At 41.6% G+C, this 25,985-nt stretch overlaps 1 protein-coding gene across 1 annotated transcript in view; it reads right to left on the bottom strand.

Moving 5' to 3' along the window:
• chchd3a (coiled-coil-helix-coiled-coil-helix domain containing 3a) overlaps positions 1-25,985 on the bottom strand; it is a 230,540-nt gene that overhangs the window by 5,689 nt on the left and 198,866 nt on the right. The window contains exon 7 of the mRNA XM_079552199.1: positions 6,617-6,752. Within this exon, the coding sequence (XP_079408325.1) occupies positions 6,617-6,752 (136 nt within the window). The remainder of the gene's footprint in view (positions 1-6,616; positions 6,753-25,985) is intronic.

The following is a 25,985-nucleotide window of genomic DNA, read 5'->3' as shown; positions in this document are numbered from 1 at the left end:
TTAAGTGTTTCAAGCTCTGGAGTTTTACATCAGTCGTTCTAAAGTGGTCTGGCTCCGAGACCTGCCATTACCTTAAAGGGACTATGCGGAGTTTAAACATGTTTAAATGAAGTATTCTCCTCCCCTACATGTTCCAGCCATGTCCTAATGTGTAGAATGAGCTCAGACCTGTTCACCACAACTGCCTCTAAAATCCTGCACTGTCACTCAAAATGTTAATTCGGGTCTGAAGTGCCGTCATGCTCATGCTTTGTATAGAAGCTGCAGTTACGCACACGACCTGAGGTGGCAGTAGTGAGTATAACATGACCAACTTGCATCTAGCCCCTTTAATGACAAGCTGCGACCCAAATAAAACTAAAATGTGTAATATATTGTATAAACTATTGTATTTACCACTGATGTTTTTATTAAACAAGCCGTAGATTTGCTTTAAAGACTGAAATTATGATCAAAACAACCCAATAATATTAATTGTAACAGACTCCAGTGTGTTTCCGTGTAGTTTCAGATGGTGAATATTAAAAAAAAGTTCCCTACAGGCTCGCGACCCACTTTTGAGAATCACTGTTTTACATTATGACCAAGTGGGATGTTCTGCAAGGACATTTAAAAATACACGATAAAAAGACACTATAAAAAGAGTACTTTAAAGGGGCTAGATGCAAGTTGGCCATTTTATACTCACTACTGCCACCTCAGGTCATACGTGTAACTGCACCTTCTATAAAAAACTCGTGCATGACGGCACTTCGGACCCGAATTTACACCTTTTTAAGTGACAGTGCAGGACTTCAGAGGCAGTTGTGGTGAACAGGTCTGGGCTCATTCTATTAGGACATTGTTGGAACATGTAGGGGGAGGAAAATACTTCATTTTAACATTTTTAAACTCTGTATAGTCCCTTTAACAGGTATTTGGTCCCTTATTTGCATAATAATATTTCTCAAAATCATATTGGGGCCAGAGGTTCTGTGTTGCAGAGCCGGATTTGGGCCTGACGTTGCCTACCCCTGCTGTACAAATGAACTAAACTAAACAAATTTGTTTGTTCTTTATGTGATTTATGTTGAAGATTTTAAACAAAAATATGTAAAAAAACAACAACAGTTAAAATCTCATGTCAACCTCACGTCATCAGATTTTTTTTTCCTCGTTTTTTTGTTGGATATTCAACTCATTTTTGTAACTTTTTCTTCATTTTTTTCGTCATTTTTTTTTAGCATATTTTTGCCACATTTTTGTAATATTCTTGTCTTTTTTTGTCTTTTTTTTGTAATTTTTTTGGTCAATTTTTTTTTCACATTTTTGTAATTTTTTTGTCTTTTTTTGTCAATGTTTTTGTCAATTTTTGTTAATTTTTTTGTCACATTTTTGTTTTTTTTTTGTATTTTTTTGTATTTTTTTGTCACTTTTTTGTCCATTTTTTTGTCACATTTTTGTCACATTTTTGTAATTTGTCTTTTTTTTGTCATTTTTTGTCAATTTTTTGTCATTTTTATGTCACATTTTTGTCATTTTTTCGTCCATTTTTTTGTCAATTTCTTGTGCCATTTTTGCCACTTTTTCATCAATGTTTTCTCACTTTTTTGTCACATTTCCATCATTATTTTCATCTCAGTTTTGTCGCTACTTTCACCGCTTTTTTTCCCCAGAAGCTTTTGGACTGGGGTAAAACCTAAACTGGAGAAAAGGTGCTCGGTTCAGGCGGGAGTTAAGGGGTTAAGCGTGACACAGACCCTCACGGTCAATCCCAGAACTCTCCTCCAAAATCCAATCAAAGGCGAATGACGGATTGTGACTTCGCAACACACTTTGAGCTCTTTGTGGCGCGGCATTCATTCCGCAAACATAATATAGCTGCAAAGCCACAGACAGAGATATAGTCGGAGCCTTTGAGGAGAAGAATGGAGATGGAAGGGCCAGTCTTAAAAAAAAAAAAAAAAAAAAAAAGAAAAAGTAAGAAAAAAATGAAGTGGCGACGGAGGAGATAGGGAGCACGGGGCGGTCATGCATTAAGAATACCAAATGAGCACTGCAGGCAGGAGCAGCGGCGCGAACGATGGGCTCACATGATAAACTCCAATTCAGAGAGGGGACAGCCAGACTTTATCTATCCCTCTCTGGCCACTGCATCCTCGCCGCTTCCTATCAGGACCTGTTAAGCGTCCAATCGAAAAGGGATTGAAGGGATAGCGGATGAAGGAGGCGACGGCAAAGAGGGCGACAAAAGAAAGGCTGGCGAAAGTGCGTCCGAATGCTATCACGGAGCAGAGATAAGGAGCGCTAATTATCGGCAGCAAAGGCCCGGATGGACGACGCCTCTGCCCCGGGGTTGCCCTACAGCTGACGGGTCAACGCTGTAAATGTCGAGATTCGGACGGATTTGGCTTTTTTTTTTTCATCCTCGCCGGAGATGGAAAGGTTGAACAATCTTATCTCTCACACGAGATGCCGTAGATTTGATAAAGGAAGGACGGCAAAGGGTAAAACGATCGGAAGGTTTTTGAGAGATCTTCTGGGTTTCAAGGCGCTTGTGTTTGGATGTCGCCCACCCGGAGGTCAAAGTCACGCCCCCGGTTTAGCCTCACAGCTTCCTGCGTCGCTCCGATAAAGCAAAGTAAACATCCTAATCGTGGAGCGGCATCGGCTCACGTCCCGTTCCCGATCTCGTCGCCCCCGCACGATTCTGCATATTATTCCCTTTAAAGGAATAGGCCACCGTTTTTACATACTGAGATATGTTCTTACCTTAGCTTTGACGAGTTCTTTAGGACCTGTTTGATCTTCACCCGTGCCTTCAGTCACGTAAACACAGCGCAGACGGCGTTAGCATTTAGCCTCTCTCTCCTCTATAGCTCCAAAACAGGTCAAGATAGAAGCTACCAAGCTCTTCCACGTTTTCCCTATTTAAATATGGTTACGTGAAGTGTTGCACTATAAAGTATAATTACACAAAATTAAACAATGTGGATTTTCTAAGATGATAAAAGGGGGGACTATATTGTAAGGCGTAATAATACCAGGAGTAGTTCGAAATCCGCGCAGTCGAGAAAGTAACTATAATCTCCGAGGAACATATATATTTAATCAACCGCAAGTACATTCTACAAGAAAACACTGTTTATCAAGCAAAGGAGTTAAATTATGGAATAGCTGCTGCAATGAGTTAAAACAAGCTACGTCTCTTTTTCAGTTCAAAAATATTAACAAGAGAATAATAATGGAAAAATATTTGACAGAATGAAAATTAATTAAATATGCTTCTGGAGCGGACAATGGTCCACCTGTGTTAATTCAGCGAACGGATGGTTGTTACCATTAACGTGCTGCATTTATGATTTAAAAGTGAAGGGCAGGCACAATAAGCTTTAGCTTCTGCCTGCGCCTGGTCATTTATTCTTTTATTTATTTACACGGTAGCGCAGCGGTTAGTGCTCTCGCTTCACAGCTAGAAGGTCCGGGTTCGATTCCCACCTGGACGGGGCCTTTCTGTGTGGAGCATGTTCTCCCCGTGTTTGCGTAGGTTTCCTCCGGGTACTCCGGATTCCCCTACCACTAAAAACATGTACAATAGGCCAGGATGAATGATGTGAGTGAATGTATGGTGGTGTCAGAGGGTCCGTTGGTGCAGACGTGTGTTGTCCCGAAAGCACTTCTGTCAGTCTCCCCCAGGGGAAACTGAAGCTACAAACGTAGTTTACCACCACCGAGTATGGAATGAATGTACAATTGTCTCATGTAAAGCGCTTTGTGACCATGTCTGTGAAAGGCGCTATATAAATAAAGATCTTCTTCTTCTTATTGTGTTCATGGCTTGAATTGTATGTTTTGAATGTTTTGAATCATTTGTAAAAATGACCAAACCGAAAGAAACAGAATATGGTAATCTTCACTTTACTGCACGGATGCCAAACTACTCCTGGTATTATTACGCCTTACAATATAGTTCCACCTTTTATCCGCTTAGAAAATCCACATTGTTTAATTGTCTGTAATTATACTTTGTAGTGGAACACTTCACGTAACCATATTTAAATAGGGAAAACGTGGAAGAGCTCGGTAGCTTCTATCTTGACCTGTTTTGGAGCTATAGTGGAGAGAGGGAGAGGCTAAACGCTAACGCCGTCTGCGCTGTGTTTACGTGACTGAAGGCACGGGTGAAGATCAGACAGGTCCTAAAGAACTCGTCAAAGCTCAGGTAAGAACATATCTCAGTATGTAAAAACGGTGGCCTGTTCCTTTAAGCCTTATCACACAAAACGGCTTCTTTTTTGCGCCTAATGACTTTAAAAAGCAAGTCTTTCCCGAACGGATAAGCGCAGATGAACAGGAGTGCGCCGTGATTGCCTCCGGGTGATAAACACAAGCAGATTACCAAAGCGCCTCCCGACTCGGCTCCCAAACAATTTGCGCCGATTATGCCCGGGCTCGTGTAACAGGTAACACTTTCTTAATGCACGCGCGTACGGTACTCGCAGCGCGATGAATAAAACATCCGGTGATTTACATGATGTACAGCTCGAGATATGCCCGCATCTTACGCTTCGGATCAAAAAAAAACACATTTCTGACTCAAAAAGTAAAGTAAATGATACAAACGCGTCGGCAAATCTAATAGAAAAGCTCTATGCATGTAAATGGAGGCCGATGCCGTTACATACTGCAAAGTCAGAGGGAGGGGAAATCGAGTTAAAATGCAACTGAGTGGCGTTATTATTAGCAAATACGGCAAGATACACAAGCAGAAAAAAAGCAAAAGACACAAAAAAAAAGGTTTATATTGAAGCAAAAAGGACAGTCACTTTAGACGCCCGCGGCTTCTACCTCGGACTTATTGCATTAAAAACAGACAGAGGGAGAGACGCATGCATTATGGAAATAGTGCATGCGTTTAAAACCTGGGTATTTAAAAGCTGCGTTATTCAGGCGCCGTTGGACAGACCGTGCGCTCCCGTCTCACGGCGAGGCCCCCGGTGCATGTAAATGTGCGTAAGTGTACGAGAGTGACTGTAATGTGCGCGTGTAACCGTAATTCATGCGGACATTTACAAAGACAATGGCTGCTCTGCCGGACGCTGGTGATCTATGGGGCTAATATCTACAGAGCTACCAAAACGTATACTTCTACTCTTCAAAGAGCCGATACTTACTTAGGATCTGTCCAAAGTGGCGTATGCTTAGACTTCTCATCCTTTAGGCGGGGTGAGAACGGAGAAAACAAAGAGTTTTTTTTTTTTTGAGAGAGAGGAAATGTAAGGAGTCAGGGCTCATTGGTTGATTCCAGCTTATCTAACATGATAGATTTATGCTTAAAGGTGCATTATGTAACTTTTTATGTGGGGAAAAGTTGATATTTGTGCGTTTTTAATCTTTAACGGGAGACACTACAGGCAAAACTCAATTGTTTCAGTTTTCAGGTTTTGGGCCAAATTGGTCTCTGAACATATAAGCTTTCACCCGGAAACAGAAAATATGCCTAATCTTCGCAATAACATGTTTAAATATTGCACTGATTCAATGTTCTCCCATAGACTTATATGGGAGAACACAATTTCAAGGGCCTTTTTCTCAAAACACATTTTTCTGTCATTGTGGCGACACTACGTCCACGTCAGTCGGACCTAAAGACTTCAAATTTTCCAGCCTTGGACTGAACGATATTTGGAAGGTTTTTTCAGAGGAATTTTTTATTATCTAATCCCTAAGCCCCATTTATTGAGTTTTGAATGTCAAAAAATAAGGCGAAAATAACAATTTTACACATTTTTCCACTAAAAAACAGCTTATTTTAAAACTTAACAAGAAATCCTAAACCCCCTCTGAGAAAGTCTTGGTAACTCATTCATCAATAAAATGAAACCATAAATTTGAATGTAGCTCTATCCATTATTCAGATTTCGTCGCTGAAAAGATGGGAAATTTGGGGCATTTTTAGGCATAAAACACCTTGTTCTTATATGAAAAGATAAAATGACAGAAAACTTGCAATGTATTTTTTTCTCACATTTATGCCAGTTTCAAATTGATATCTGTAAATATACATTTCTTCCCTATTCACCTGCAGTGTCTCGCCTTAGATCAGAGGTAAATAGGAGGTTACATAAGGTGTTTATAGCAAACACCTCACATTGGTAAATCCACCACTGTTCTTTTGTTGATTCATGTATATTTTGTATGCAGAGTTCGACACCTTTACCTGCCATATCTTATATTCTATTGGATGCCTCTATTGCTTCGTTATTTAATATTCTTACTACCATATGAATGAACATTTCTCTAACAATTGCACGGAAACCCATTCTGATTCTGCCAATGTCTAACTTCAGACCAATCATCTGTTTGCCGTAGCCCTCAGCAAAATCCGCGCAAACTGCAGCAGCTTGTGAAAAGTGACAGAAAGTTCCCCTAAAATGATGAAGTGGCTTTCTTCTCCCTTTAATTTATACGGGCTCACGTGCAAAGAATCAATTTAGCACACATAGGCGCGAAAACATCTATATGCAAATCACATCGGGCTGGATATTGCGGGAGTGGAAAATCACAGTCGGAACACATCATGCGCAAATGATCTAAAAAACAAAATGCCCGGTTTGTTCCGAGCACAGATACTCACCGTTTTGGCTTTGTTGACACACTGCAGGTAGAGGGCCGCGATGTTGGAGCAGTGCAGGGTTTTCCCGGCGTTCTCTCGGTAGCACGCGAGGATCTGGCCCTGTAGGTCTGCGCACACGGGGTAGACTTCGTACCGCCTGCCGAGGTGAGAAGAGGAGAAGGATGGTGTGAAAATGCAAGAAGAAGAAGAAGAAGAGGCGAGTGGCAGGGGGTATTTAGAGGCAGCGCAAGAACGGAACGATTGATAAAAGTGCGAGAGATTGAGAGAGATGGAAGGAAAACAGTCAAGTACGGACCAGAAATGAAGCTTTGAGCGGCGATGAACGCGCACTTTAGGCCGGCGTGTTTATTTTAAGAGGCAAAACCAAAGCCACGAAAGGAAGCGCGGCGGTATTTTCACTCCGGTCCAAAACAACTTAACGCACAGTGGGGGATTTCTGCTGCGACTGGGGAGAGCTTTCAGTCAAAGGCATTTCTAAAAATACAAATATAAAGATCACATGTCGCCGGTGAAATATCAAAATGTGACGAAGGGAGATTTGATGTGTAAAACGTGCAACTGGTTTCTAAAAAGAACTCAATACACTCAATATATACGCAGTGCGCTTTGGACAAGGGCTGAACGATATGGACTAAATTTCATACCTCGAAATTCATGCCAGATATCTCGATATTGATAGCTATATCCTAACCCAGTGGTTCTCAAGCTGGGGGTCAGGACCCCCAAGGGGGTCGCGAGACAAATTTGGGGGGTCCCCAGATCATTTAGATAAAATATACATAATTTCATTAGCATATAATCTAATGTGTTTGCTATTTTACCAGAGTGCCATTATTTGATCGTAGTTTGATGAATTTTTTTCAGCCATTTGTTTTTTTCTTTGTAGGCCAGGGGTAGGCAACGTCAGGCCCGGGGGCCAAATTCGGCCTTCGACCTTTGGCCCCAAGAGAATTTTGAAGAAGCATTTATTCATAAATCCAAATATGAGACCAAATATGTGAAAGGACTCTAAAATGTGGAAAATACTGTCAATATTTTCATATTTCCCAACAAAACACCTAATTAGGTCATATATTATGTGCAAAACTTAAAAACGGTGCTTTACTTTGGGCTACAATAGTGAGTTTCCCTGATGTAGGCTAATGTTCCTATTTTTCACGGTGTGACCCGGGCGGGGGTCACGAACCCCTTTACCTGTTTTAATGGGGGTCGTGTCTCCAAAAGGTTGAGAACCACTGTCCTAACCCATAGGATATAGCTATGGGTTAGGTGAAAACCATAGACTGTATATATAAATGGACAGCTTCTCCTCACTCCTCCCCGTTTACCATAGAGACCACGCTCACGGGGGAAGTCATGGCTGATTTACAGACTCTGCCGAAGCTCTGACGAAGCACGTTCCTAAAAAGGGCATAAGGGCGGGATCTTCACTGTAGACTCCGCCCTTGTGTGACGTGTAGCTCGCGCAGCTACAACGCTATACATTGCACTATTCCTTCACTCCATATTCGGTGGTGGTAAGCTACTATTGTAGCCACAGCAGCCCTGGGGTAGACTGACAGAAGTGAGGCAACCAGTCTGCGCCATCGGCCCCTCCGACCACCACCAAACACTCACTCACTCACTACATTCCCCAGGCTTCCTGGTGTTACCAAACGGTCTCCCATCCAAGTACCGACCAGGCCCTTCCTGCTTAGCTTCTAAGGTCTGACGGGATTGGGCAGAGCAAAGGCGGTCTGGCCTTTGAGGTATTTTCCAATGATGAAAATATCTATCATAAAAAAAATGCTTGGATTTCAATTTTATTTACTGGGTAAAATTCTTTAACATTAAAGAGGGGGTATTATGTTTTTTTCAGTCACATAGCACCAGTCTATATCACACTACAATGATGACCAAACCTTCTGTTGGTCTGTAAATGCAAAATCAGAATAACTGCCTTGTATAAAATGTCTCTCTCAAAATGGCTGTAGTGAATGTCTTGAAATAGGCCTCTGTCTCTTTAAGAACCTCTGAGCCTTTCGGACACGCCCCCTCCACACGCTGTCTGTGGCATCAGTGGGGAGGGGGTTCTGCTGAGGAGCAGTGGTTGGTTACTCGGCTGGTGACGAAAGCTCGGAGGCGTCTCCAGGAGGTGGGAATGACATAATAACATGATGTAAAGCTTGAAAAAGTTGATTTTGCATAATACCCCCCCTTTAAGTGTTTTCAAGCCATTTTGCCAACATAATATGTCACCTTTTCCAGTGTATCTAAAGTGTTATGAGGGTAAGTCTCATGTTAATGTCTGTAAATTCTCTGAAAAAAGTTAAAACTTCCGCCATGAAAATAAATGTCTCTTTCCAACCCTTTTCATCCCACTTAGAAAATCTGCATCAATGATTCTCCGGGTCCAACATGGCTTAGTTTAAAATCACAAATCACCATTGTCATTTTGAAAAGTGGACGATTAACTCTGTTGTAAAGTCTGTTGTACTGGTATAATGGCAGTAACCCCAGTTTGCAGATAGTCAACATGATTTTGGAGGAATTCTTTCACCAAATATCACAGTCTTCCAATCCCCAAACGTTTACCACACTAAAACACGTAGGCTTTCACTGTATAATAAACAGCAGTGGGGTCATGGGTCAGTCCCGCCTCCACGGTCAACATAATGATAATGCAAATGTGCTCATCCCGGGACAGGGAAGCCAATAGGTTCGGCAAACCGGACAAAGGGGAGCTTCAAATTAACCCTGATGTAGGCGCAATACAACAGACATGTATCGGAAATCACTGTCCTGGAGCAAACGCACGGAAGACAAACGTGCCACTGATCACAAAGAAACATCCACTGGTCAATTTTCACATAGATTTGCGATGATTTATGTCCAGTAAGTGTATATGCGTTTGAAATCAAGACAAAGATTCCAGTTTGTCCCAAATCCCAAAGCAAAGATACAGACTGGATCTGGAATCGCCCATATATGGTCATGTTTGAAAACAGTTAAGGGGGAAACAATTTGGAGAAAAATCTAAACTTTATCTAATTATTCAAAAACTACTTGCTGATGCTGAATTATGAATACACTTTTCTACTAAATAAAGATACAAAGACATGGAGAATAGCAAAGTGGTTCAACAGCCCATAAATACATAAATAACAGAGAATGCTAATGCTAACGATAGCTAGCATGTTATTTTCGCTTCTACTGAACAATCTGCTGTGAATAAACATCCATATGGACCTGATTTAGACTTCACTTTATTTGTTTGTGATAAATAAGTTCATATTTCACCAAAAAATCGCTAAAAAGAGTTAAAAAATTTGTTTCCCAAAAGATTCTGTTTTCCCCCTCGGCGAGGCCACGCCCCCTTGTATGATGCGATGCCGTCTGTATCTATAGACCCTTTAATATTGACTCTGCATAACTTGAAATCGTGACTTCCTGTTTCCATCCAGCACGCCAAAATAAAAGCACACAGCTCGTCTCATTGATTAGTTCAGCAGGTACTTTGCTACTACAATTAAATACACACATTTCAAGTGTTTTGTCTGTTAATAGTATGGCAGAAATAAAGTTGAACTAATGAACTGTTGAACTAATGAATAAGATGGTGCTTTTATTTTGGCGTGCTGGATCGAAACAGGAAGTCACTTCTTGGGCAGCGTTGTTATGATTTAAAGTTATGCACAGTCAATTGTTTGTGAACATTTTAGCTGGAGGCTGGAAGCTAGATTCCTATAGATACAGACGGCATCTTTGAAAACAGTCAAGGGGGAAAACAATTTTGAAAAAGTTTAAACTTTCTCTAATTATTCAAAAACTACTTTAACAAATGCTGAATTATGAATATAGTTTACACTAAATAAAGATACAAAGACATGGGGAGGAGCAAAGTGGTTCAACAGCCCATAAATACATAAATAACGGAGAATGCTAACTTGATGCTACATGTTAGCATCGGGCTAATGCTAACGGTTAGCTAGCGCTAGCTACAACTGCCGTTTTTTCACTTCTACTGAACAGAGAAAATATCCATATGGGCCCGATTTACACTTGACTTTATTTACATGTGATGAATAAGTTGATATTCCACCAGAAAATGGCAAAAAAGAGTGAAAAATTGTGTTTCTCTAAAGATTCTATTTTCCCCCCTTGGCGAAGCCACGCCCCCTTCTATGACGAGATGCCGTCTGTATCTATTGTAGCTATTGTCATAGTAACGATAAACAAATGTCGAGCTGTATGAAATACCAGATCTTATTGTATCGTCTCAAATGTCATTCCTCTTCTTCGTTCTTGTACCTTGCCACAACAGGACCACATTTGTTTTAGTTTTACACTTATAATTGCTAGTTTTAGTTTAATCTTATTTCTCTTGATCACTTCCTGCCTCCGGCTGATGTCACCGATGATGTCAGCAGGATAGCAGGGTTTTAATTATAAGACCATTTTTCAAAAACCCAAAGCACTGACAAACATGTTCAACTATTACCAATTACCCTCAGGGAGCAATCATCAAACATGGACCTAATACTTTCAACAACACTATTTGCAGATGACATTATAATATTTTAATGCAGCCTTTCCAAATCTCTAATGGCTACATTTACATTGCGATATTTATTGAGCTGCAATCTATCTCCCAGCCCTTCCGCCCGCGCAGGGTAAATTGTCTCCTGCATTTGACACATCCTACAATGAAGCCATTTTAAGGTGTGATAAAAAACAACAAAAAAATGTAAAGCTACCAATTCCAAAATTGTGTGGGCAACATAATCCTTCCACTGTGTCTCTCACATACTTTGTGGTAAACATAATAAACGGTGGGAAACAGGGACAGAGTGTGCCTGGATTCTCTTCTTCGTGAGACGTCCATCCATCGGAAGCATTAACCGTACAGCGGAGAGGTTTTGAAACGAGTGCTGTGAAGTAATAAGCCTCTCTCATCACAATTGGATGGGGAGAGCGGTGATGAGGTTAAAATTACTAGCGAGCGCGAGTGGATGCTTCAGGTCAATTAGTTGTGCTTCCTGAAAGCCCTTTACAAAGAGCTCAGAGAAAGCACTGGCTGAACACACTATTGATCGCTCAACCTGGTGCCGGCAAATCCATCCATCGACTCCCGGGGTCTCACTGCGAGATCCTGCTGGTGTCGACGATTTACATACTGAATAGCTGTCACCTTGCGCCGGCTTCGAGAGTGTCCGTTTTAGCGTTTCGGAGGCAGACATGTTTAGGCTATAGGCATGCTAATGTGATTGGGTATAGACCGTGCGCTGCGTCCTTCCCTGAGGTCAGCCCACGCTCCTCCACCTTCGAACAGGGACGGACTGGGCCATGTGTCCATTCTGGAAGAGCACAGAGGGGCCACTGGCTCGAGGGCCACGGGTCCCGCCTCAACCGAGCTTTACCCAAATCTAAGAGCTAGAAAGAAAAGCATCAAAATAGCGAGGGTGAAAACATGAGAAAAACATGGACAAAAATGCAACAAAAATGTGACAAAAATTCAACAAAAAATTCAACAAAAATGCAACAAAAATTCAACAAAAATAAAAAAAAAAGACAAAAATGCAACAAAAATGCAACAAAAATGCAACAAAAATGTGACAAAAACTCAACAATTTTTTTTTTTTAAATGACAAAAATGCAACAAAAATGTGACAAAAATGTGACAAAAATGTGACAAAAATGTGACAAAAAATAAACAAAAATGCAACAAAAATGCGACAAAAATGTGACAAAAATGTGACAAAAATGTGACAAAAAATAAACAAAAATGCAACAAAAATTCTACAATTTTTTTAAAAAAATTCAACAAAAATTCAACAAAAATTCAACAAAAATGCAACAAAAATGTGACAAAAACTCAACATTTTTTTTTTAAATGACAAAAATTCAACTTTTTTTTTTTAAATGACAAAAATTCAACAAAAATTCAACAAAAATTCAACAAAAATTCAACAAAAATTCAACAAAAATGTGACAAAAATTAAACAAAAATTAAACAAAAATGCAACAAAAATGCGACAAAAATTAAACCAAAATGTGACAAAAATGTGACAAAAATGTGACAAAAAATAAACAAAAATGCAACAAAAATTCAACAATTTTTAAAAAAAAATTCAACAAAAATTCAACAAAAATTCAACAAAAATGCAACAAAAATGTGACAAAAACTCAACATTTTTTTTTTAAATGACAAAAATTCAACTTTTTTTTTTTAAATGACAAAAATTCAACAAAAATTCAACAAAAATTCAACAAAAATTCAACAAAAATTCAACAAAAATGTGACAAAAATTAAACAAAAATTAAACAAAAATGCAACAAAAATGCGACAAAAATTAAACCAAAATGTGACAAAAACTCAACAAAAATGTGACAAAAACTCAACAAAAATGTGACAAAAACTCAACAAAATCCAACAAAATGTGAAAAAAAGCTCAATCAAAAAGTGACAAAAACTCAACAAAAATGTGACAAAATTCAACAAAAATCCAACAAAAATGTGACAAAAACTCAACAAAATCCAACAAAAATGTGACAAAACTCAACAAAAATGCAACAAAAAAGTGACAAAAAGCTCAATCAAAAAGTGACAAATATGAAAAAGAAAAAAAAAACATACAAAAGGTGACACAACACAGCAACATCGCGAGGAAAAAAGGTGAGTTTTGTGGGTCTTGGCTTTCAAATGAGCCAAAAGAGGTCAGAATGCATTTGGTTTAGGCGGGTGGTAAGAGGTTAAAATATGTATTTGTGAAAGTGCACAATTACGCTAATTTGGGCCAGGCTGGTCAGAGTCCAGGGCTGTTTTTCAGTCCCAGTCCAGCCCCTGCCTTCGAATGGTTTTGTGAGAGATGCTACAATAAGACGCTGCTGAAGAGGGCACATCAACATTTGTTCAAATTATTTGCATTCTGACTATATAGTATTTTGCTTTCAGTAGTTTTGTAGTTTGCAGTGTTCTATTAGAATGTTTAACTTCGTATTTTACAATTCATCCAGTGGCTTTTTATTGAGCCCTCAAAACCTTTTAAAAATCCTTCATGCGGTTTGTGTTTTAATGAGAGACTGAGTCCAACAAACCCCAACAATAAAATAATCTCACTATTTTTTATAAGGCCCTGAACCCATTTTCTTGTCGACAAAACAATGAAACGGGAAGCGAGTAAAGTCTAAACCAGGGGTGACCTACTTTTGCAGCCGTGTATGGTTAATAATATACTTACTCTATTAACTTTTCCCATTTATTCTCAAAGGTAAGCCCGTACAGTATGGATTGGGGGCGCTGTTTGGCTCCTTCTGCAAACTAAAGGTCAGCACACACTACACGACTTTTCTAGTCGTAAATGATTTCATATAGAATGGGGGGTCCACACTACACGACTGGAAACTTTTTCGTCTGGGGGTTCACACTTAACAACTGAGAATCGTAAGAGCGACACACGATTCTGACAAACAGCTGATGTTTTATAACACAGCGCGTCTGTCGTCTCTACAGCTTCCAAAACTGACCCCAAATCCGCAAAGACAGGCCTGTGTTTGTGAGCGTGGGATAACGTGTGTGTCCCGATTGGTCAACGGTGTCAACAATGTCACAACACCGCAGCGCTAGCTTACTGCTACTACGAAGCTTCAACTGGGCTATAGTTCTGTCAAATGGAGATAAAAGTTGGCGACAGGAAGAAGCGGGACGTGTTTCAGTGGATTTAATAAGAAAAGGAAACAGGCGTCAGCCTCAGGATGGAGGAGACAGAGGAGACGGAGGAGAAAGCGGGGAGGCTAGCCGCCGTTAGCGGCGAGGTGAAGCTAAACAGTTCGTCTCCAAACACAGTAAGTGTCGCTAAACTCTGTTCGTGGTTGAAATGTAGCTGGAAAAGGTGGTTGTCGTGAACTTTTGGTGATATAAAGTTGTGCTGTTTCTTGTGTGGGGCTGTGGCCATGAAATGAGTTGTTTGTGCCGCTGGTTTAACAGAGAAGTGAAAAAAGGAGGCGCGGCGGTGTTTTTCTGTCTTTATATCTCTCTGTCATTCACATTTGGGACGGTAAAATCACCCACGTTTCTCCCGTGCGTCCAAAATCGGGCTTAAAAATCAAACATGTTTGATTTCCTACGACTGGAGTCTAGTCGCGTCTTTCTACCGCCCACACTACACGATTCTAACGTGAGCCCAGTCGTGAGTCGTTTATTGCAAAGGTTGTTCAACAAAGGCACGTGTTAAAAATGAGTTATTAAAGAATTTATGCTGAACTGCCACTTTCACAATGATCTAATAAGGCATTTTCTTTGAGTTGACAAATAAATTAGGTAAAGTCACTGTAGGTCCTGTAGATAAAGGTGTCGCCATGACCCTGATAAACACTCGTAGTAAAACAAACAACAGTTTTGTAGCACTTACATCTGTGAGCAGACCTTTAGTGGCTTGACCTCAACAAGTCCAGACTCAGAGGTCACTGACTGGCTCACACCTTGATGACATGCGAGCCATTGAATAACATTAATAGGCTAATAATGTCCAAACACCAGCTTCATGTCTCTCACTAGTATAAGCAGTTTGTTTTGCTGCGGTTTTGTGGCTGTAATTGTTGATTCTGTTCGACTAAAACCACACTTTTGCCATTGTTAACATTTGTTTTAATGTAGCATGTTATTTGCATAGATAGAATGAAATGCAAATGCAGAAAAAAAAAGTAAAGTCACTATTATTATTTGCTGTTGTGTGTTTCACGCTTGAACTCGCTGTGTTTGGCCCGCGGCCCAGAGGCAATATTCATTTTGGCCCTCGGATACGAAAAGGTTGGGCACCCCTGGTCTAAACAGTCCGCTGTGGTCCAACTCATTACTAACTTCACCAATTCGTTTAAAAATCAGGGAAAAGAAAACTAACAACAGCAACATCTTTCCAGCCAGTTCGCGATCAATAAGAATGCTTTAAAATTAGATGCACCAAAGATAGACTGACGGAAAACAAAACAGTTTCAAATCAACCTATGAAAAAAAGGCCCTTCACCAACTATACTGGGAGAGAGTGATCACTTTGCAAAACCGTCTCCAGCACATCCCAAAGATTCTCAATGGGGATAAGATGTGGACTCTGCTTTTTCTTACTTTTTCAAGCTTTCCATCATGTTATTCTGTCATTCCCTCATTAAAAACATGCCTGAAGTGTATTCACGTATTTTTGAGTAATCTGTTAAAAACTCTGATGGCGGCCATTTTAGGGATAGGTTTGCCTGAGTCCTCCTAGGAACGCCCCCACCTCCAGGAGACGCCTCCGAGCTTTCGTCACCAGCCGAGTAACCGACCACTGCTCCTCAGCAGAACCCCCTCCCCACTGATGCCACAGACAGCGTGTGGAGGGGGCGTGTCTAAAGGGTCAGAGGTTCTTAAAGAGACAGAGGCCGATTTCAAGACATTCACTACAGCCATTTTGAGAGAGACATTTTATACAAGGCAGTTATTCTAATTTACTGCATTTACAGACCAACAGAAGGTTTGGTCATCATTGTAGTGTGATATAGACTGGTGCTATGTGATTGAAAAAAGCAGAACACCCCCTCTTTAAACAACGTGAGCCCTGTGAATCCTGGCATTGTCACCTTCTTGCCGTGCCATTAAAGAAGAAGAAATCCATAGATGGAATAACCTGGTCATTCAGGATGGTCAAGTCGTCAGCTCATTCTTTGTGTTGCTGAACCAAGGCCTGACCAACTGCACCATCCCCAGATAGTTAAAGGAACAGGCCACCGTTTTTACACACTGAGATATGTTCTTACCTTAGCTTTGACGAGTTCTTTAGGACCTGTCTGATCTTCACCCGTGCCTTCAGTCACGTAAACACAGCGCAGACGGCGTTAGCATTTAGCCTCTCCCTCTCTCCTCTATAGCTCCAAAACTGGTCAAGATAGAAGCTACCAAGCTCTTCCACGTTTTCCCTATTTAAATATGGTTACGTGAAGTGTTCCACTACAAAGTATAATTACACAAAATTAAACAATGTGGATTTTCTAAGCGGATAAAAGGGGGGACTATATTGTAAGGCGTAATAAAACCAGGAGTAATTTGGCAAGTGAAGATTACTGCGCGGATTTTGAACTACTCCTGGCATTATTACGCCTTACAATATAGTTCCCCCTTTTATCCTCTTGGAAGAGCTTGGTAGCTTCTATCTTGACCTGTTTTGGAGCTATAGAGGAGAGAGGGAGAGGCTAAATGCTAACGCCGTCCTAAGGTCCTAAAGAACTCGTCAAAGCTGAGGTAAGAACATATCTCAGTGTGTAAAAACGGTGGCCTATTCCTTTAACTCCAGGTGGGGGATTTTTATTTCTGGTCAGGCAGTGTAATTTATTTTTCCCCTTGCTTTTTTTGCAATGTAGCAGTTTTTGAATGCGACTTCATCTCTATTAGGTGTATCCCATAGACAAGGCTCGAGCCAATCAAAGGCACCGGGACATACCACCACCACCACCACCACCAGCAGCTACCCAGAGACATTCCCAACATTAACTGCTTTTGTCTGTCTCCTCACACACCCCATAAAGATCCGTAATGACGACACGTCCACATGCTCGGGCTATTATGCTGATGGCAGTGTCATCGTTTTGTTCACACCAGTGCCCAGGACACTCCATCTGCCTCGCTAAACGCACGCCCGGCCCTCTCTCACGCGCTCGCCGGTACGTGGGTGAGTGAAAGGGATTGCGCCCGTCAGCAAGTCTGCACATCTCAAAGGAGCATCGGGGGGGAGCAGGATTCGAGCCCCCTCCCCTTGGCCTGAATCAGATGTTTGATTTGCCCCCTGGAGTGAAAAATTACCCCCTGTTGGATACAAAGCAGAGGGATCGGTTGCACGGGTTATTACCCAGAGTGCAATGCGGCAGGGAGCGGGCGCATCGACGGCGCGTACATATGTGCATAGGCAGCCGCGCGGTCGAATCAGAGGGAAATCTATAATCCATGCGAGTGGGCCAGACCACAATTTGTTTTTAAATGAGCTTTACTATTAACAGCAGGTTAATAATTTAACACCGGCGCTTCCGTTTTCCTTTCAGACGGTCATTTATTCTCCACGGGTCGCCACAACAAGTCGTTAAAGGAGACGTGTCGTGCAAAATTAACTTTTTGGGAGCTTTAAATCAACCGAAAACCCAAAACACGCCAGGAGAAGCTTTATAGCCCATTCAGTTTTGAGCAATCCTGTGTCATTTCACAGCTTCTTCTTCTATGCTTTCAGCGCTTCGATCTGTACTTCCTCTGTAATATTGTTTAAAGCTACTAAACTTCAAGAATATATAAGCTTAGGATGAATAAAGTAAGAAAAAAACAAAATAAATAAAAAATAATAATGATGACATGATTTAGTTTGGACTAAATTAACATAAAACAAATGCATGTAAACATATTTGTTGGAATATTGAAATGTATGTCACTAACTCCAGATACATGCTTATTTCTCTTCTGTTTGACACTTGATATTGTTCATTATTAATGTTTTGTTTTTTCTCTCGTGGAAGTCTGTAAACTGGGTTAGGCGTAATAAGTTTTCACTTCAGCCTAAACCCTTTCGGTCGTGTTGTGCACAAAGAATTGGAAATGTTTGTATAACGTTTAAAGGAATGAACTGACCGAATAAACTACTACTACTACTACTAAAATGTCAACAAACAATGCTAAGACGAAGAAAAGAAGTGCAAAAGGCCAAAATAATAATAAAAAAAGTGATGAGCTCTGCATCAATTTAGAATACGCCTGCTGTGTCTCTATTCTGCACTGATAAATGTTGAGCAGAGTTTAGAAAAATGTCAATTCAACACAAAAAGTGGGATGCTACTGCCACAGGATTAGCTTTAAAGTCCCATAAAAGCAAAGTTTAAATCTTCTTAGTTAGTTTCACCTCAGAACAAATCTTTGCTTCCTGCACTTTTCTCCCTGACACATGCTGGCGAGCGGAGAAGTTTCGTGCCGAGATGGGATTCAGTCATTCGCTGGAAGGCACGACAAGATCCGCAGCCCGATGACAGGCGCTCGGGCACAAATCGCTCCCGTCCCGTCCCTATATACGGATGCTCTGGCACGTTCGCTACACCGCCCCCCCCCAGGACATCTACAGGGACGGAGCAGCCACATACACCCACTAATTACTTTCTTAAGCATCCGCGTTAATGCCAGGTGCATCACGCTGATACAAACCGCGGTGTTTATCAGCAGTAATGGCCTCTGAGAATGAGAACAGAGGGAGGGAGAGGGAGGAGGGAAAGAAAGAGAGGGAAGAGAGAAAGGGAGAGAGAGGAGGGACTTGGATATTTCACAAACAATATATATCATTTCTTTTCATGCATAGCTTTCATCAGTTTGTTTAGCTGATTTAGAACAGGGAACTTCCTTATTGGAAAAGATGGTGGAGAGAAGTCTTCCCCGATCTTCGACTGATCTCCCTGAGAGGGAACGTAAACTGGCCTGAGCAGGCTCCTGTTTTAAACCCCTGTGTACATTTTAAAGAGGGGGTATTATTCTTTTTTCAGTCACATAGCACCTATATCACACTACAATGATGAGCAAACCTGCTGTTGGTCTGTAAATGCAGTAAATTAGAATAACTGCCTTGTATAAAATGTCTCTCTCAAAATGGCTGTAGTGAATGTCTTGAAATAGGCCTCTGTCTCTTTAAGATCCTCTGACCCTTTCAGACACGCCCCCTCCACACGCTGTCTGTGGCATCAGTGGGGAGGGGGTTCTGCTGAGGAGCAGTGGTTGGTTACTCGGCTGGTGACGAAAGCTCGGAGGCGTCTCCAGGAGGTGGGGGCGTTCCTAGGAGGACTCAGGCAAACCTATCCCTAAAATGGCCGCCATCAGAGTTTTTAAAGATTACTCAGAAATACGTGAATGTGCCAAGGCAACACTTCAGGCATGTTTTTAATGAGGGAATGACAAAATAACATGATGTAAAGCTCGAAAAAGTCCATTTTGCATAATATCCACCTTTAAATAATATCTGTATAAATATATTGCTTTATTTAACCAGGAAACTCCCACTGAGATTAAGAATCTCTTTTTCAGGGGTGTCCTGGTCCAGAGGGGAACCCATTGTACATATTTTTAGTGGAAGGGGAAACTGGAGTGCCCGGAGGCAACCTATACATGCTTTTCAGTCATGTGACCTTTGTTGTTATGGCGGCCATTTTGAATACCGAAGTAGAATTATGCAGTACCACAACATAAAATCTCTACTAGGATATAAATGAAAGACAACAGTGGCATTTTTATGTACTCGTAATCATTGCTCAAGAAGATAACAGTAAAAACACAGCCCCCAGAGACGCACGTTAGCATGCTACTGGTTTGCATTTAGCTTCAACAGCTCAGCTCCTACCTCTGCAAGAGAAAGCCCTGAACCACAAACATCTAACCTTGGCTACAACATGTGACAGAGGCCAGAGCTGAGTTTTCATAGATGTGAGCCACATATGTGCTCATCCTGTTGAAGCTAAATGCTAACCGGTAGCAGGCTAACGTCTTGAGCAGCTTAAAGGGGCTGGAAGCAAGTTCGCCATTTTATCCTCACTACTGCCACCTCAGGCCATATGTGTAACTGCACCTTCTATTTTAAGCTCGTGCATGACGGCAATTCGGCCGAAGTGACACATTTTTGAGTGACCGTACAGGATTTTAGAGGCAGTTGTGGTGAACAGGTCTGAGCTCATTCTACACATTAGGACATGGCTGGAACATGTAGGGGGAGGAAAATACTTAATTTTAACATTTTTAAACTCCTTATAGTCCCTTTAAACACTGGCTCAGACAGAGACTCTGTTGACGTGACAAACTGTAAAAATCACAGAGAAAGGTTTTCTGTCTCCTCTTTGATGGGTTGATTTAGTCTGAGGAATAAAGCAGATCTTTAGTAAATCCTGCTGTAGCTCGAGCTGCTACGTCTGAGCCACATTTGCTGGTTTCTTCACATAAACGTAACTCTCTGGGGCTTTGTTTTAACTGTTATCTTCTTGACGAGTACATAAAAATGCCACTGTCAATCAGTTGTCCATCATAGAGATATTGTTACATGCTGTAGTTCTGCATAATGCTACTTTGGTATTCAAAATGGCCGCCGGAACTATGCGTGATGTCATTGGAAACACATGTATACGCAGACACGGGGAGAACATGCAAATTTAATACAGAAAGGCCTCGTCTGGGAATCGAACCCGGGACCTTCTTGCTGTGAGGCACTAGTGCTAACCTCTACTACACCACTGTGCCGTCCACGCATCGTTTTCACTTATCCCGGACCAAATCAGCCAAAATACGCCCTAATGTGGACCCCAACTGTGTTCGTTGTCATCAAGCCCCTGCTACTTTGGTCATGCCCAAACTTGCACTCTTTTTGGTTGGGAATCTTCAAATTATTTTCCTATATTTGTCGGAAATAAATTGACTCGGATCCAATAACCGCAGATTTTGGAGTGATACACACCAAGGGCCAATCACATTTAATAGCATTCTCTATTCTACTGATGTGTCGTTTAATCCTCACTAACTGGAAGTTCCCCTCGCCTCCAAAACACTCTCGCTGGGTGAGACTCCATGTCACTCCTACATCTTGAAAAGATTAGAACAACAGTCCAAAATTCAACGGAAAAGCTTCAAAGTAAGTGGCAACCCTTTATGGATTATTATGAAAATGCGTTCAGAGCAGACTCTTTAGATTAGAAACTTAATCATCCTTTCCTCTGATCTTCCTCTTTATTACATTTTAATTACTTTGTTTTGTTGTTGCTGCTGCTGTTCTTATTATTTTTTCAAGTAATTTGAGATTTTCATATGTACAATACTTCTTATTTTAATTGGATTTCACCATGTAGCTATGGGAAGCACATATGCAAGAACTTCATCTTTGAAAAGAATTTAAAAAAAAGAAATACATTGTGGCTAACAGAAGGCAAGGCAAGTCTATTTGTAGAGCACAATTCACACAAGGCAATTCAAAGTGCTTCACAGTTGCATGAATACAAGAAAGCAAATAGAATCAATAAAAACATCAACATAAAACTAATCAATTACAGTAAGAGGCAAGAGTGCAGATAAGCTACTTTCAGTCATATGCATTTTTAAGTCTTGTTTAGATTCGCTCTGTCTTGAGCACTATTTTACTTGCTCGTTCACACAAAGTTACCTAACCTCTGTTTTGTCTCTCCTTCTCCTCAGGACGTCAACATAAAATTAATCAATTACCTTAAAAGGCAAGTGTGCAGATAAAATACTTTCAGTTATATGCATCGGTAAAAAGAACTGTTTTCAGCCTGGATTTGAACATTGTCAGAGTTGAGGCCTGTCTCACATCCTCGTGAAGACTGTTCCAGATTTTAGCTGCATGAAACTGAAACGCAGCCTCACCGTGTTTATTATTGACTCTGGGAACCACCAGGAGGCCCCTCCCTGAAGTTCTCAGGGCCCGAGATGGTTCATACGGCTGCAACATGTCAGAGGTGGACTTTGGTGCTAAACCATGAAAAGACTTGTAACAAGCAGAGCTGTTTTAAAGTCTATTCTCTAACAGAGCATACAGTAAAAAGGCAAAATACAAAAGTACAGTTTTCGTCATGTTGTTTCCAATTCAGCTCGATTTTAGCCGTCTTTGGATCCTGAATTGTTTAATCTTGCGTTTGAACAAACTGTTTTCCAATGGTCAAGTGAATAACCATCGCAATATTCAAGGCAGTTATTGAATATCACTGCATCATATTACGCAGCCTTATTTAGTTTAATCGTAGTCTGTGAAACATCATATCGTGTAAGGGACATAAAAATAATGGGTAGCAGGCACCAGATCAGCTGGCTCTAACCGAACACTTGCATTCCGCCTGCTGCTCCGATCCTCCGCTGTGGGGAAGGGGCTGAGGCGGCCTGGCGAGTTAATCATGAGCACAATAACTCTGTCACACGCGCTCGGAGGTGGCGCGCTGCATCTTCCATCATCTATCATTAAGATTAACATTAAGTTCCTCCTGCCAGACTCAAAGCCGAGCCACTACAGGCCTTTCACCCGCTGCTTCCCCACTCTGCCGCCGCTGCTCTGTGCTCCGAGCTGAGATGCTGCTGACTAATTGGAGTGCTACAGTGAAGAGGAAGAAATATACTGTGTTACAAATCTGCGCGTTCAGTTCTGTATGTGATGATGCCAGTGTTTTGTGGTAATGTTGTTCCCACGTGCCCGCTGGGGGCGCATCATAAAAGGCCCCAGTTTAGTATTGTTTGTCCTCTGGCCTTGTGTAACTTCCGCATCCTGTTGAACCCCGTGCTGGAGCTTAGGTGCTCGGTCCGAGGCAGGTAGATGTTGTTGCAGTGTTTATAATGTCGCCTTTATGCTCGCCCTGATTAAAGCGCTGCTGTGGGTCCCTGTGCGTCAAGGTGCCTCGCAGTAGTTTGGGTTTGCGGCTCCCTGATGGTCCTGTGGATGTGCCTCTATTAGCTTCTTCCATTAGACATATTTTCGTCCATCCATCAATTTTCTTCCGCTTTATCCGGGGCCAGGTTGCAGAGGCAGCAGCCTGAGCAGAGATGCCCAGACTTCCCGATCCACGCAGAGTCGCAGACCTCATCCAGCTGTTCTGGCGGGACTCCAAGGCGACACCAGGTCAGCTCGGAGACATAGTCCCTCCAGCGTGTCCTGGGTCTTCCACGAGGCCTCCTCCCAATAGGACATACCCAGAACACATCCCAAAAGAGGCGGCCAGGAGGCATCCGGAACAGATGCCCGAGCCACCTCAGCTGCTCCTTTCGACGTGACTCCGAGCTCCTCCCGGGTAACTGAGCTCCTCACCCGATCTCGAAGGGTGCGTCCAGCCACCCTGCGAAGGAAACTCATTTCAGCCGCTTGTACCCGCGATCTTGTCCTTTCAGTCATTACGCAAATCTCATGACCATAGGTGAGGGTGGGAACCTAGGTAAATCGAGACCCGCCCGAATCAGCTCCCTCTCCACCACAACAGTCCAATACAGAGACCGCATCACTGCCAACGCCGCACCGATCCGTCTACCAATCTCCTGCTGTATCTGTCCCTCACTCGTGAACACAACCCCGAGATACTTGAACTCCTCCACTTGAGGCAAGGACTCTCCACCGACCAATAAATTCTATTTAACTAAAGACCTCGACCAGCTACATGCAGCTTTAGCTCTTGTGGTATAAGGTCTCATCAATTCATCCTCTCATTTATCCTTCGGTGTAACTGGGTCAACCAGTCAGCATCAGTGGGCGAACACAGCGCAGCACCCTGGGATCCATTTTCAGATTAGTCTAAAACTTGCGGGATTCACGGTGACCAGATGAAAACCCGGGACCGAAGAGGAGTCTTCAAGGAAAGTTCTTGAGTCATCTTCTGTACTCTGTAGTTGAAGTCTCGAACATTTCGCCTCTCATCCAAAAGGCTTCGTCAGGGAACTAAGGTTCAGCTCAGCCCGCAGCCCAGATAAAGACCACAAGGAGGAGTTGAGAGGAGTGCCTAAGTGTTTTTTCCACTGATCACCAAAACAATTTAGCACGGACAGAGTGAGTAAAGCGCCACTGTGCTCCAGCGCTCTCAACAACCAGCCTGAACAGAGGCATTTGGTGTGTGTCTGTCTTTAGGAGGCACAGGTTGGATGAGATTCAGTATCCGGGACAAAAGCTTTGAACTTGGGACCGTCCCTTGTCACCCTCGCAGGACTACAGCTGGAGATTTAAGCCGAGATGGATGTGGGAAAACAAGAGCACCTTGAAGGGACCCAACCACACTGCAAAAAGTGGATTCTAAGCAAGTGAAAAATGTCTTACTTTAAGAAATAAGTTCTTTTTTCCCCCTCTAAAAAGTAATAATGTTTTTCCTAGCAAAGTTTTCTTGAGAAAAAAAATCTTATTTTAGGAAATAAAATCTAGCCATTTCTTGTTCAGATATATTTGCTAAAAACATGCTAATTTTTCTTGTAACAAGAAAGAAAAACTTTTTGAATCTACTTCAGCTTTAGACAAAGAATATTTTTTCTTATTTTAAGAAAAACTAAGATCACAACAACTCAATGTAAGAACTGATTCTCACAGATAGATACTACATTCCATCTTTAAAGTGGGCGGCGCGGTGGCACAGCGGTTAGAGCCTCAGCTTCACAGCTCGAAGGTCCCGGGTTCGATTCCCACCAGTACGGGACCTTTCTGTGTGGAGCATGTTCTCCCCGTGTCTACCACCAAAAACATGTACAATAGGTGAATCCTCCAGCCAGGTGATTCTGACCATCAGCCTGGCTTCACATCATGGAGACGGGTCTCCGGGCGCCTCAATACTTTCCTTAAATATTAGTATTTATAGTATTTAAGAACATTTTGCTCAAAAATGTGTGTAATTTAGAACATTTTACTTAAATCAAGCAACATTCAAATAAAATACCCACAATTTTTCACTAAATAAGAATGTTTTCCTTAAATTATTCCATTTTCTGAGGACATTTCTCTTAATTCTAGATATTTATTTGCTTAAATTTTGTGTTTCTTTCTTGTTTTATGAAGAAAAATATTCTAGAAATAAGAATTCTTCGCAAGAAAAAAATACTGACCCCATTGGCAGAATTTTTCCTTAAAACAAGACAAAATGTCTTATTTTAAGATTTTTTCCCTTGTTTTTAGTCGGGTACTTTTTGCAGTGCAGGGGGAATAAAGGTAAATTCCACACAGAATGGCCACAAAAAACAGGGAATTGAACCTTGGACCTTCTTGCTGCCACTTATCCACTGTGGTGCCATGGGGACAGTGAATGGGCAAAAAGAGATCGGAAGTGATGAAACAGCATGTAGAGGTAAAGATGCTTAATAAATGAGTGCAAACGACTGTATTTGCGCTTTAGATAAATCGGATAATGACATACTTAAAATCAGGAAACTAATTTGGGCAGAGCGGCGACACTGGCTGTGGGAATTTGAAAGCACAAGACAAAAATAGGAAGGAAAGAAAACATAAATCCCCAAGTTCCCATGTAATATGAGGAGCCTGGCATGTGTAAACAGGAGCATCAATATAAAACGTTCCCAAAGCAAAAATGTATATCAACTCTACGCGAATTATAAAAACGGACCGGCAATTTGGCGCTTTTCCCGCTTGGTTTTCCTCCGAATACATCACTGTGACAGAACATTTGAAAAATTTATCAAAGCTATACGCGAGGATTGCACATATCACTCAGTATTCCCGGAGAAATACGACGGGGCCCATGTTATAAATGTCAGAACGCGAGCACAAATCAAGCCGGTGCCACAGGTTATAGGAAGCGCGATAAAAAAAAATTCTCTCTCTTCACCCTGCCCCCCAATTCCATGCAATATCTTCTTTGATTTCTACCCAAGAGACTGGATGGA

Source organism: Gobius niger, assembly GCF_951799975.1.
Source record: "Gobius niger genome assembly, chromosome: 2".
NCBI classification, from domain to species: Eukaryota; Metazoa; Chordata; class Actinopteri; order Gobiiformes; family Gobiidae; genus Gobius; species Gobius niger.
Note: the sequence above shows the minus strand (reverse complement) of the source record. Positions and strands in the feature narration are given on the sequence as shown.